The 14,948-nt window shown below is 42.2% G+C and overlaps 1 protein-coding gene across 3 annotated transcripts in view; it reads right to left on the reverse strand.

The window, feature by feature from the left end:
* tspan9a (tetraspanin 9a) overlaps positions 1-14,948 on the reverse strand; it is an 88,495-nt gene that overhangs the window by 13,915 nt on the left and 59,632 nt on the right. For all 3 annotated transcript variants that reach the window (XM_061822912.1, XM_061822911.1, XM_061822913.1), the window contains 2 exons: positions 9,702-9,893; positions 4,547-4,621 (listed from right to left, as the gene is read on the reverse strand). In XM_061822912.1, coding sequence (XP_061678896.1) covers positions 4,547-4,621; positions 9,702-9,893 — 267 coding nt within the window. The remainder of the gene's footprint in view (positions 1-4,546; positions 4,622-9,701; positions 9,894-14,948) is intronic.

The raw sequence follows: 14,948 nt of genomic DNA on the forward strand, positions 1-14,948 counted from the left end.
CTGAAGCCCACGGTCATCTCTTTTGCTGGTGCATCTTCTCCTGGTATATTTTGTCCTTCAACTAGACTTTCCATTGATATGCTTGGACAGAGCAGTCTGTGAACAGCCAGCCTGCTTAGCTATGAACCTTTGTGGCTTACCCTTCGTATATAGGATATCAATGATGGTCTTCTATCTAGTTGTCAAGTCCACAGTCGCCCCCCCATATTGAAGCCAAATGAGGCAATCGAACCAAACTCGAGGAATTTCATTGCGCCTGGGGAAATCTGAGCAGGTGAATTGACTTTAGTAGATGATTAGTCTGTGAAACTCAGTTTCAAACATCAATGGCCTCCAAAGTTCAGCATGATTTCTTCACAGTATTGTCATTTTTAAAATTCCCAATTTTGTGGGTTTTATGAGCTGGCAGGCTAAATTATTACAATTTATTATATTTAAACAAACTTGAAATTGTTTTAAATGGTGGGCTCTGAATCTATAATCTATGAAAGTTGAACTTTTTGAACGGAATTATGGAAAAAAAATAAACCTTTCTGGATTTTTTTTAGGTAAAAGGTCTGTATGTAGATAGATAAATTTAAAAGGAAATTCCGGTGGTTTGGATTAACAATGTATCCAGTAGGTCATGTCATATGTACTGTACCTTGACAATGCGATGTTAATCTTCTCTCATTTAATGTTTTTTTGAGAAGATTTTTATCAGCGATTATGAATTTTCATGGGGGCCACCATTTTGGCGAGTAACACGACCTACGTCCGCGGATGTGATGTAAGAGGCGCGGCAACAAAGGCTCGCTTACGTTGGGAAACAATTGTGGCCAGCACTGATTTCTATTCTATTCTATTGGATCCATTGTTAATTCAAACCACCGGAATTTCCCTTTAAGAAACACTTTTAAACTTGGCTGAGTTCTGTGCTCTATTAGTTCCCTGTGTAAACTATTTAACATTCCTGCTCTAAAGATGTGAATTTTAATTCACATCTTTAATATTTCACTTCCCACTCTCCTGGGTCCAACTGTTCATTCTTCAACCTTCATACATTCATCCCTCCTGCAATGCCATCCCCCCCCCCCCCCCTTTCTGCCCTACATCCTGCTGTACATGCTCTGCTGCTCCCCTTATTTTTTTGCTAGGTCGGGCTTACGCATTGTTAGCTAATAAACCTTTACGGCTGTTTGGGTTGGCGTGTTGGGTTGTCAGAGAAACAATGAGGTCAGAGCGTTAAAGACGGATGGCAATAATCTGGTTTGCGCTCCGCCATCTGGTGTTGTCAGCTGGTTGCTAACTGCAGGACCTGACTTTATTATCATACAGATTCTCAATCAGCCTGCTGAACAGCATTGGGCTGTTGAGGGAAATGACCTAAGTAATACCTAAACCTTTTTTCCACTAAGCAGGAGTTTAGAAGTGCAATTTCATTGTGTTTCCATTATCAAAAGTTAAAGCACAGAAGGATGACAGCACATGCTGCATGGAGGACAGTTTTTCCTTCTTTCCTAATTGTATTTTACATAAAAAGAGTAGTAGTGGAGGGAGTGTGTTATTTTTTGTTGTAAATTTTGTATTATAGTGCTGTTTTTTGAAGTACTTTCTTTCATGTATTTGACTCCTGCCATCTCTCTGGCCAGTGGCACGGCAAAGCCATCCACTAGTTTACAATTTGCACAGCATAATGTTTCTTTTTTATACTGTCCCACTTTTTGGATAGCCATAACATAGAAGAGCACCTACAGGGCAGCATGATATTGTAGTCCATTGATTGGTTGACACAGGTCAATACAACAATGGGAATCGAAAAGGCCAAAACACATGAAGTACCATTTTGTGTCTTCATGTAAAAGTTCCACGCCAAAAACAAAATACCGGATGTTCATTTATGTTTCTTCATCTTGGTTTACTGGGTTACATTTTTTTCTTCTTAGTTGAATTTATTGCCAGTACCATGTTGCTATGGTGTTACACTGTTTACAGGTTGAGACCGTTATCTTACAATTATAAAGCACAATCTTGGGTGAACACTAAATACATGATGGACCATAGAGACAACAACTTAGCAGAGAATTTTGGAGGGAACAGCAGCACTTTATATCATCTGAAAGACTAAACAATCCAAAGCCATCTGTCAATCTGTTTAAAAGTGGCCAGCAGTGGTGTACGTTCCAGCCTTGTTAATAAATGCCTTATGACTAGGAGATCAAGTAGCAGAAGAGGATTAATGATTCCTCTGATCACAGCCTGTAGAATGAGGAGACCCAGACTCATATGCCATACCAGATTCCACTAGAGACAAGGACGCTGAATGGACGCACACTACCTCGTCTGAATAACATGGCATACCCTCAGCTCTGCAGGATGACATTTTATTTCAACATAATGTTCTTCCTTTCCAATGATGTTTGAAGAGCAATACATGAAATGTACTATCATAGCGGGTTTTGCCTAAAATAGTACCTAATGAAGAGGCATTAAACATAGTCAATGTTTGCTTGGATGTAATGTCATTGGCATTTTGTTTTACGTTTAAAATTTTATCACAAACACACGGTGTCCTAGTAAATCAGATTTGAGAAATTCAGAGCTCTCTTTCACCTTTTCGACTGCCCGACTTTTGAAAGCTGTTGAAAGACTCTGTCTGAGTTCAAGGTGAGGATTTCCCCCAACTAACTCCCCAAAGTTCAGCCAATAATATTTGCAAGATAAGGCACCAGACATATTTGCTCCTGGTCGCTGTGCTTAGAGACCAGATCAAAAACGAAAGATGGAGTGGCTGCTTAATGAATTCTTTTATCGGGTCGGAAGTCAGTTTGAACAAAAACAGACCAAGAATTAACTGGGCCTAACCCCTGCAGGGACTGAACTAAATAGGCAAACAATATTTACATACACCAAATGAAAGTAAGCTTCATTTACATATTTAACATGCAGTAATTTGTCCTGGTAAAAATACACAATGCTTGAAAGACCCAATTAGAATACGTGTGCAAATTTGACAAGAAAATATTCTTTATTGGTGCCTCCACCCTCTAACACCCCCTCCCCTCCCTACCAACCATTTGAGAGGAGTCACTGTCTACATCTGATGCCAGACAGCTGCAGTGTACACTTTCATCTATGGATGTGTTAGATTTTTTTCACATTATTAAGTTACTGACATAAATCATAAAAACCAGAGAGATGATGCATACACACTGAGAATATCTGATTATCTTAATATCTTATGTAGGTCACTGGTGTAGTGGTCCACTTGCCTGACTTTGGTGCAGGCAGTGTGGGTTTAGTATCCACTCAGTGATGGTGTGAATGTGAGTGCCAATGTTTGTCTGTTTCATTATCTGACCTACGACTGACTGGTCACCAGTTCGAGGATGTATTGTATTCCATCATTTGCCCAAAGTAAGATAGGATAGAATTCGGCTCCTCTTGAACCTGATCATGATAAGCGGTACTCGTCAAATGGATGTATGATATTTCATGTACATTGACCACTGCTTATCATACCTACTGTCAGACCTGTTGTATGTGAATAACTTACCAAGAATGCTGCACAGATTCAAGTACAAAACATATACAGTGTTCTGAATTACTTGTCTCTGCTATGTGAAAGTAATTTGTAATATAAAAATAATTTTATATCCATCCATCCATTTTCTTAGCTGCTTATTCTCACAAAGGTCGCAGGGAGTGCTGGAGCCTATCCAACCTGTCAACGGGCAGTAGGCAGGGGACATCCTGAACTGGTTGCCAGCCAATCGCAGGGCACATCGAGACAAACAGCCACACTCACAATCATACCTATGGGCAATTTAGAGTGTCCAATTAAAATTGCATGTTTTGGGGGATGTGGGAGGAAACCGGAGTGCCTGGAGAAAAGCCACGCAGGCACAGGGAGAACATGCAAACTCCACACAGGCGGGGCCGAGATCGTACAAGGGTCCTCAGAATTGTGAGGCCAACGCTTTACCAGCTGATCCAACGTGCCGCCTATACACACACACATATATATATATATATATATATATATATATATATATATATATATATATATATATATATATATGTGTGACAGCAAATGACCTTTATTTATTTGTCCTTGAGAAAAAAATCTGAGTGCTCGTCATTGGTTGTTATGTGGAAGACAAGTGTTGCTCTCAAGATGAACTATTTGTGGAACAATTTAATTAAGGATTGACTCAAGATTACACAAAGTTGTCAGTAATCACTCCTTCTTTAAATATTGTCATCTGTTGCCCCCATATACATACACACCTCACTTGAACCGAACAAAGGGTCATGGGAAATGTCCACTTGAGCACTTGGAGCAAGCCGGTGGGGATTAGGCAGCATTTTGGGTTCTAACATTTGACAGCAAATTACCTTTATTTAGAATATGGATGTGTTGAATATAATCACACCCTTCTTTGCTTAGTATTTGTTGAATTCCCTCGGCATGTATGAGAGATTTCACTCTTTGACTGACAGAACCAAACAAAGCAAGACAAGAGAAACTTCATTCAAAAAAAACAAAAAAACAAATTGAACTTACCTTATCTGAGTACACAAAGAACAGGATGAGTAATATCAGCTCTGTCAGGAGAATTATCAGTAGGACGATGAAAAACTGTCAGGAAAAACAGAAGAGAAAAAGGTTTTAGAACCCAATGTAAAAAGCTCTTAATACAAAACCTATATACCTGACATTCAAGAGGCTTTTGGAAAGCATATGGGACATGTGGAAAAGCAACCATTTGAATTCATTATTTCCATATTCCATGTGCAGATTACATTTTGTAGCAATAACAATTTGGGAAGGTAGCACAACTACTGAATCTATGACATTTCAACAACCTGAATATAACTTACTCCGGAAAACCTTTCAGCGGGAAAGAGTGAAAAAGAAAGAGGAGGTGGGAAGAAAGAAGGAGCGTGAAAAAAGATGAAAGTGCCTGAGGGCTCATGAAGATGTGAGTGAAAGGGAAAACGGTTTTAATACATCCTAAGATTAATTTCCAACACAGCCCCTGTGCTCATCTCCTGTTCCTCTCTCCTTACTTGACTTCCCCTGAGCTAAATGTTTACCAAACACTTGGCATGGAATGGAACATGCAAAACAAAATTCCAGACAAATGCGATACGCAGTAACAATCTCTTCTGGGAAATACTACGATGCTTCTCTTGAGGCGCAAAAAGAAAAGGTACAAATCATGGTGGAATATAGAGGTAGTGAGTTTGGTGGAGCTCTGTCATAAGGAATGAACCAATGTCCATACCGTTGAAAGCTTTAAATTGACGGTTCACTGATCGATTGTTTTTAGCTTCTTGTCTTCCAATCAGCGTATTTAAAAGATCTGTTGCAGTCAGCGTACTGAAGCAGGTAAAGAATCTCCACCTTGGTTGCATAAATGTTATGTCTAATAATTTGAGGGCAACAACGGTGATTTGACGTCAACTTAATTTAAGTAATGGGCTTCAACCAATGTCACAAAACTGTGTTGTAACACTTTTTCCAGGACAATATACAACGCTACAAGCCTGTAGAAATATTTGACACACTCATGAGCAATATATGGAAGTCCATCCTTAAATGGAACAAAAGCACCAGTGAAATATAAAAGGAAAAATAAAGTAGCCTTTATTTTGTCCTACCATGGTTTATGTTTTTTGTTGACTTGGTTCTAATTATTTAATTTGTTTCATGCTTTTGTCAAATTTTCCTGTGCTATATGTTCATGTCTCACCTGCCTCATTTTCTTATAATCTCACACCTCTCTCGTCAGCCCGCTATGTGTGGCAACCAAGCAGCTCCCTCCAGCCACTCGTGTCTTGTCCAGGCATTCCACTGCGCCTCATCGGTTTTGTAGTATTCCGGTCCCTTGTAGTTTTCGTTCCTTGTTTGTTCATTGTCATTTTTAGTCCGTTTCTGCTCTTGTCTTGTTATATTTTATGTCATGAGTTTACTCCTGGTGTAAAAAGATGTTAAAACTACATCACAAAAATGTAATGGGTGCAGGTTGACCACGAATAACATCATTCACCATAATGATGAGTTGTATTGTATTGTATTTTTAATCATTTTTCTGTATTTGTTTTTATGCCAATACGGTAAAATTGTCATGGTCCTGCCGGTCCAGCCCTGGCTGTGCGGGTTCCTGCGCGGCCGCGCTGATTGGGTGGCGCACACCTGTGCCTCATGCTGGCTGATTGGCCCCGGTGTATATAGGACCCTTGGGACGACTGGTCCTTCGCCAGATCGTTGCGGCTCATGCCCCGTTCCTGCACTCCCGTATCTCTGATCGTGAACCCGTTTGTACCTACCTCCGCCTGTTCTCCGACCGACCCCGTAAGCCTGACTCCGTTGACGCTCCTGCCTTCTTTGATCGATCTCCCGTGTACCGACTCCTACCTGCCCATGGACCTGCTCTCTACGCCCGACGTCCTGACTACCGCTGCTGCATTTGACTGTCTGCCCGTTCCCCGACCTTGGAACAATAAATGTTTTTCCCGAATTACCTCTGTGTCTCCCGAGTCCTGCATTTGGGTCCTCCCTTCGTATCGATGGGTCGTGACAAAAATAGTCCAAAAGTATTCAATCACCTGCATTGTCCCAGATGTCCATTTACAGTAAGTGACATCCCATTTTTAATCCATTCTTTAAAATCATTTTTTTTCCGCTTATCCAAGGTCTGGTCACAGGGGCAGTACTTTAGAAGGCAAGACCAGATTTCCCTCTCCTCAGCAACTTCCTCCAGCTCTTTTGAGGGGATCTTGAGGTGTTCCCAAGCAAGCCAAGAGACAAAGTCTCTCCAGCGTGTTCTGGGACGCCCAGGTGGACCAGGAAGACACATATGTACACCCTTTTGCTTGAACATGAACAAGCACAGAAGTCCAATCACAGAACACCACCCTGGTTCTGATTTGGGGGGGCTGTTGCTCTCAATCACACCCTTCCTGGTGTCACTGTCAATGCTCATGTGATCATTAAAGTCTCCCAGCAGAACAATGGAGTCCCCAGAGGGCGTGCTCTCCAGCATCCCCTCTAACAACTCCAAAAAAGGTGGGTTCGCTGAAGTGCTGTTTTGTGCATGAGCACAAAAACAGTCAGGAACTGTCCCTCCATCCGAAGTCGTTGGGAGGCTGCCCTCTCATTCAAGTTTGTTTTTCACTCCCCGCTCAGTAGGGGTCTGACAGGTAGGCTTCCTCAATTTTGGTCCTAAAAATGAGAAGAACAAAAAAGAGAAACTGGTGCTTTGGATTTGTGCAAATAGGGGATAGTGCCCTTTACATTAATGTCCCCTCTCTCTCTCTCTCTCTCTCTCTCTCTCTCTCTCTCTCTCTTCTCTCTCTTGCTCTCTCTCGCTCTCTCTCTCTCTCGCTCTCTCTCTCTCGCTCTCTCTAACACACACATGCACAGACACACACACATGGAGGCACACACTTTCCCTCTCTCTCTCTCACTCTCTCTTTCTCTTGTTATGCAGGTAAGGGAGGCCATGTCAAACAGGGGGATTTGGGGGAGGGGGGCGTTTGACTGATGCAAGGACTCGAAGGGATTGAGTAGCTGGAGGTCTGAGAGCCCCATCTCAAGTTCTCATTGTTTTTCCAGCACCAAGATCCACCTAACTGCATGAATCGACGTAATTAACTTGCAGAAGATAAAATGCTTGTACAACCATATCACCAGGAAAGGTGCCTAGTAGCACAATCTTCTCCAATGTTGTGAACCAAGTTTCCAGTGTACTGCACAGTAATCCAAATACCACCAGCGGACATCTGACTGACTGTGTTGAAAAGTTACACTGAAAAAGGCATACGATACTGGTACTAATTTACAAGCAGGCGATTCCCTCAGTTAATCTTGCTTTGTAGTGCTGACGGTGCTAGAGTGGAAACAAAAGTCTTGTCAGGAGTCTGGCGGCTGCTAGTAGGAGTAAGTCTGAATTCTTGCTACGATGCCACTATTGTATGTGTGGCATGAAATTCAGCACTGGGAAACTTAACGTCCAATGTCTATGCAACCTGTGCAATACCTGTCAAGTGTGACCCCCTAACCGATCGTCAGTGTGGGACCGGGTGGTTTTTGAGTATAACTCCCTCACAGGATGCAGCCCTGGGTGGCTTTCCATATTGCAAATGTCAGAAACCATCCTAGGTTTTGATGTAAGTAAACAAATGGATCTCTCTGTATATGTCCAGTCGTGTCTTTATATTGCGTGGGACTTTCTTATTGCACCTTTCGATTTTGTTTAGAGGCAAACTAAAGAGTTCCAACACCATAAATAATGTAGTCAATTGACAGTGTGTTTAAAAAAAATTAGTCCTAGAAAAGGCAGGCAAAACATTTATTTTAAATAGATTCAAATTAAACTGTCAAGCATTTCAGAAAAGCTTTATCATTAAATAAAACGTAATCATAAAGAAATTAATGATTGTTGTTATTCAATCATCAGTCATATTTAAAAACAAAACAAAACATCCAGAGTCACTAATAGTGTAGAGGTCCATTTGGTGCGTGCAGCATGGGATCGATTCTTGCTCAGTGATGGTGTCGATATCTGACCTGCGAGTGACTGGTGACCACATCAGGGTGTAGTCCGCCTTTCACCTGAAGTTAGCTTGGATAGGCTCCAGCTTTCCTGCAACCCTTGTGAGTGTAAGGGCCTTGGATAATGACATGACAAAACATCCATCCATTTTTGGTGCTGTTTATCCTCACAAGGGTCATGGGAGTGCTGGAGCCTAACAATATTTCACCAATTATCCCTAGGTATGTCAACCTATGAGGACAGCTGTAGATGTGCAGTCATATGTACCTCTGTCGGATTCTATTCATAACTTTTATGGAGCGAATTTTTAGGCTTAGCTGAGGCATGGAGGGGTCTCCAGTTTGAAAGCCTCAGTATTCCATCTCTGTTTTTTGCTGATAATGTGGTTCAAGCCGTGATCTCCAACTCTTGCAGACGAGTGTGTAGCAGCTGGAATGAGAATCACCACCTCTAAACCTGAGATCATGGTCCTTATTTGGAAAAGGGTAGATTCCCCTTTACGGATCAGGGAGGAGATCCAGCCCTATGTGTAGGTGAAGAATGGAAATAGAGATTGACATGTGCATCGGTGCAGCATCTGAAATGAGGGGACTTTATATTGGTCAGTTGTGGTGAAAAACTAAATAAGCCGGAAGGAAAATCTCTTTTACTGGGCCTAGTTGTGACTCAAGGAGCAAGATTCTGGTCACAAGCAGGATGTCCAGGATGTCCAGGCTTCCCCTAAGAGATAGGGTGGCAAAGTCTGTCATCCGGGAAAGGCTCAGAGAAGAGCCTCTACTCATTGAGAGGAGCCAGATGATGGCTCAGGCATCCGTATGGGATGCATCCCAGATGCCTCCCATTGAGGTGTTCCAGGCATGAGACCCGGGGTTGACCCAGGACATGCTGGAGAGACTATGTCTCTCAGCTGGCCTAGGAACCTTTTGGTTTCTCTTGGAAGAGCTGGATGAAGTGGCTGGGAAAGGGAAGTCTGGGGTTTACTGCTGAGGCTGCTGCACTCGCAGCTTAACCTTGGAAAGGCGGAGGAAAATGGATGGGTGGAACATGCACCTTGACTTAATAGAGTTTAGGAAACACAAATTCAGTCCCAAGGTGTGCTAAAAAACAACAAGGCAATTAAAAATGGTAGTGTAAAAAGTGCCAATTAAAAAAACTCACACTCAGAAGCAGGCACTTGTTCTCTTTGATGGCACCCAGGCAACCGAGAAATCCTGTTACCATGACGATGGCGCCAATTGCGATCACCATGTTGGCAGCTGACAGTGAGGGGAATGAGGGCGAGAAGGTGGCGAAGCTGCCTTGAGACACGGAGAGCCAGATACCCACGCCGAGCAGCCCACAGCCACACAACTGCAAGACAAAAGACGCCAAGGTGAGAAAACAAACACCACTTCAAAGCTCTTCCTTGACAATAACAATGCATTTATCTACAGAGAATGGTCAACTATGAAGACAAATACCAGCACAAACAAAAATCAATTGCTCTGACTCTTTCAGTTATTCATCATTGAACCCGACTTCAAATTTAGAGGATCTTAACATAATTACAAGCACTCTAAACCAATAAAATCAACAAGAGCTAAGAGTTTCCAATTTTGCGTGTTTGAACTGACAACACTTAAACCAACGGCAAACAGACTTGATGACAGTTTCACCACACAGCATAAAATTGATGCTTGTTGACCTAATAGCTTAATTAGGCAATTATGCTACGAGGCTAACGAGTTTCAAAACATCCCCAATTCACATGCAGTTGATTTAAAGTCCACCTAGGGGGAGCACTTTCCTAATCACACACTGTTAATACGCCAGGGCCCACAGTGCTTGTCAAGTCTGTTGTCGATAAGATTTAAGAGAGGGCTTTTATTGACGTAGTCTAGCGTCCCACCCACCGCCCACTGATGTAGTGTCCCCATCGATCAGGGAAAAGCAGGCACAAATGTAACCACTGGACTGTGAAATATAGCGAAGGAGTAAAGTGGTGGCATATTTTTGTCTGCACCAATCGGAATAGAATACTCAGGGCCATCTCAAAATGAATAAAATAAAAAATCTCAAATGAGGTAAAGTATGGAAAGGTGCCACTGTAAATTATGATGCTGCTACCTTTCAGTGATCTCATTTCACGGCCCCCTTCCATTTTCTTCCTCGTAACACAGTTTGAGCACACTTTAATGCTTGTCAGCAATGTAAAGGGAACCTGCTGTGAACTCAAAGAAACACTTGCTAACACATGCAGAGAGCCACCGATCTATGTTTTTAGGGACACTTGCACTCTCTTAAGAATTGTCTGAAAGGCATTAATTTAACAATATTTGCAAACTGGTAATTGTTCATTTTCATGATGTACAGTGAACCCCCATTCATCTTGGGTGAGGGTGTTTTGGACCCCCCTCCCACACACACGCACGGACACACAATAGGTAAGAAAAAAAATCTATGGTAAAAACTATAAATATAGCGAAATAAATGAAAAAACACACAAACATATCTAAATATATATATAAATATATATATATATATATATGCACACGCACACATGCATGCGCGCACACACACACACACTTTTTTAGGCTAAGTTAAGTTAATTAAGGACCTAACTACTGCAGGAGGACCAGCAGGGCCCTGGGAAGATTAGAGTGACATTGCAACACACGGAAGCATTGTAACCGGCAGAGACACTTTAACATGAGAACAATATTTTGGGAAATAAATTAATACAAATTTTGGAACAAATATTAGTACTGTATTTAGATTGTAAATGGAGGTCACTGCTTCTGATGCTGTTTTTGCCTGCAGAGAAAGCCTTGCTGAACATGATGGCCCAACATTGTTAATGCTGCTTATAGAACTCCTGGTTAGGTTCTGTGTAAAATACATCGATCCATTTTCTGAGCTGCTTAACTTCACGAGGGTCGGGGGAGTGCTGGGGCCAATCCCAGCTGTCATTGAGCAGGAGGCAGGGTCCACCCTGAACTGGTTGCCAGCCAATCACACGGCACATGGAGACAGACAACAGTCGCACTCACAGTCACACCGAGGGACAATTTAGAGTCTTCAATTAATAGAACTGTTGGTTGGGTTCTCCGTAAAAACCCATAGCAGCAAATTGCTGCATCTTATAATATGTTCTAATGGAGCAATTTTGAAACAGGCTTGAGTCCCAACTATAAAGTAATTCAAACTTTCCTTAGTTACGTGTCTCGACTTCAGTAAAAATTTATTTTGCCTTCAGTGTAGGCTGAGTGGTTTTGTTACTGAAACTGATTTCAGACAATGTATAGAGCACTGCTTTCAAGGATTACAGTAAAGTTGTGAATGGTCACTGTGAGCAGACTCCATGAGAATGACTTGAATAAAATGAGAATAAACTGCACTGTATTTCTCACCTTGAGTACAATTCCACTCGCTTGTGGGAAAGGAAAAAAACCCTTTGGTACTTTGTGCATCATTGTTTAAAAATCTGTTAAAATTCCAGAAAATGAGCATATTCCTATGCTGCACCACTAATAAACTGAATTACATCTGAAAGTCCTCACCAAGCCATATTACATGGATGATGAGAGTATGAGGACACAAGGGATGAATAGGTCATGAAAGAGACCAGCGAGATGGAGTGGATTTACAGACTATCAAGGTTAACACAAGGAGCTTTAAGAGTCCAGGTGGGCTGGGATGCCGTGTCATCACTTAATTGTGTTTAATACCCAGCAACGGGACCTTGTCCAAGTGTGTCGCTCTCTGAAGTGACTGTGAAACAAGCATGTCCTTACTCAATCTGTCTAATCTTTTACTTCGACTGTTACTACAATCCCTGCTACTACGATTACAACGACAACACTATAATGTCAACAAACCTCTGTGCCAACACCATAGGGGATCATTTCAGTATATGATCTGATCTCACCTGTTAATCTGATTTTGCCATATCGGATTGAGACTCCCCTTGAGCCATTTTTCTGAGTTTTTAATTTTTTTTTTCAATTGTTGAACACTGTTGTTTCAATATCACATTTGTAGAGGATTGATGAATCCTCTGTTGCTAATGGAGTTATACAGAATCCACTGCTGTTACATCAATCACCGCTTCAGGGTTGTGATGATAATGTGGGATGTTAGGAATAAATTGTGCAATTAACACTGTTACAAAACAAAAGGGATTGCATTGATGTTCCAATGTTTATGATTTTGATAGGATTATGCAAGTGTAGGTTTGTTTGTTTCGTTTTTCAATCATTATATAAGTAATGGGGTAAGCGCTCTGTGTACCCAGCTTTACAAGGTACAGGCATGTTCTTAAACAGCTTGGATCTTTTAATATTAGTTTGACCAAGTTTTTATACAGCACAAAGGCTTTTAAAAGTGTAGTTCTGCTTTAGTTTATGGAAAGCGCTACTTAAATAACTTTTGATGTGCTGATGTTCCACTGTTAATATGTAATTATAATATGTTAATATTTTTTTGACTGGCTATTTTATGACTCCTCCCTGAGCCATTACCTTATCTTAGTGGAGGGGTTCCTGTGTCCAAATTTTCCCGGGACCTCCCTTGTCTAGGCTTTTATGCCCCTAACAGAGGCACCCATGGCAAACAGGTCTTAGTTGGGGGATCAGACAAAACACGGCTGAAAATACCTTTTTTTTTTATTCAAAATATTGGAAGATGTTTTCCCTTGCCCGGATGTATTGCACAAGGCCTGGAGATGAGGCTCTAAGGTGAGCACCTGGTGGCAGTGTCGACAACCATGGGGCCCGGCCGGGCACACCTAGAAAGGGTAAGTGCAGTGTGAGCTGTAATCTCTGGCAGTGAAGGAGCCTGGTCTGGTGTGTGAGGTCAAGAAGTTCCGACTAGATAGAGTTCGATCGCCTCCACACAGATCTTGGGGTCTGGTTCCAGTCCTCTTGAGAGAGGTTGAAATCTCTTCCATTCTGGAGTTGCCCACAGAGGAGGTGTGTATATACTCTAATGGTCTTCAATGTTCACGTGGGGATTGATAGTGGGATCTGGAAGGGCATAAAGAGGAGGAAGGCCCCCCCACAACCAACACCCCGCCCACCCCGCCCTCTAATCAGAATCCAATTCTGTTACTGGATGTCTGTGCTCATCACAGATATTCCACAATGAACACCATGTTCAAACCAACCATAAAGGTGACCATACTTGGCACCATGAGACCCTTGACCACAATTCGATGATCGACTTTGTACTCATGTCATCATAGTTGCAGGCTTATGTCTTGGACACTTGGGTGAATAGAGATGACGAGCTGTCGTGGTGGCAACCCCTTAATGGGTTGTAGACACCAGTGGTGAGGGATGCCATCAAGCTGAATAAGGAGGCCTATGTGGTCTTTTTGTCCTGTAGGACTCCTGAGGCAACTGGTGGACACCAGCTGGTCAAGTGGAATGCACCTTTGGTCCTTGCTGAGGTAAAAACTTGGTCTTGTGAGGCCATGGAGAACGACGTCTGCACGACTTCAACGAAACTTTGGTCTACCAATTGAGATCTCAGGAGGGGGGAGCAGTGCACTATATTAGAGTTCACTCAATCAGTCTACAGTACATGTGTTTTGTGGACTTGGAGAAGGTATCTGACTGTGTACCTTGGGCAGTCCTGTGGGGGGTACTTCTGGAGTATTCGGTCCCTGTACGACCAATGTCGAAATTTAATCCATATTGCCGACAGTAAATCAGATTTGTTTCTAATGAGGGGTAGACTCCGCCTTGGCTGCACTTTGTCAGGATTCTTTTTAGAACTTTTATGGAAGGAATTTTGAGGCACAGTTAAGACTTTTGGGCTTTACAGTTTTGTGGCCCGAGTATCACATCTATGCTTTTCGCAAATGAATGTAGTCTGTTTGCTTCATCAAGCCATGGTCTCCAATTTTCTCGGGACTGGACTGCAACTAAGTATGAGGCGTTTGGGATGAAAATCCAAATCTGAGATGATGGTCATCAGTTGGAAAAGGTTTGAGAGCCCTCTCCAGGTCAGGGATGAGATCCTGCTCCAAGTGTAGGAGTCCAAGTATCCTGGGGTATTGTTCATGGATGAGGGAAGAATCAATTGGGTGCTCAACAGGTAGATTGGTGCAGCGTCAGCAATGAGAACTTTGTATCGCTCTGTTGTGTTGAAAAAGCTCATTTTTTGTGGTGTGGTGAAGAAGTAGCTAAGCTGAAAGGCAAAATTAAAAATTTACCCGTCGATCTACATGCCTACCCTCACCACCAAAAAATTCGAGATTAAGCGGGTAAATTGAATTACTTTCACAGGGTTTCTTGGCTCTCTGTTAGAGATAGGGTGACAAGGTCGGTAATCTGGGAGGGCTTCAGAAAAGAGACACTTCTCCTCCACATGGAAAGCCATCCTCTTAGGATTTATGCATTTGCTCTTGGCCTGGAAGGCAAC

The sequence above is a fragment of the Syngnathoides biaculeatus genome, chromosome 6 (genome assembly GCF_019802595.1).
Source record: "Syngnathoides biaculeatus isolate LvHL_M chromosome 6, ASM1980259v1, whole genome shotgun sequence".
Classification (NCBI taxonomy): Eukaryota; Metazoa; Chordata; class Actinopteri; order Syngnathiformes; family Syngnathidae; genus Syngnathoides; species Syngnathoides biaculeatus.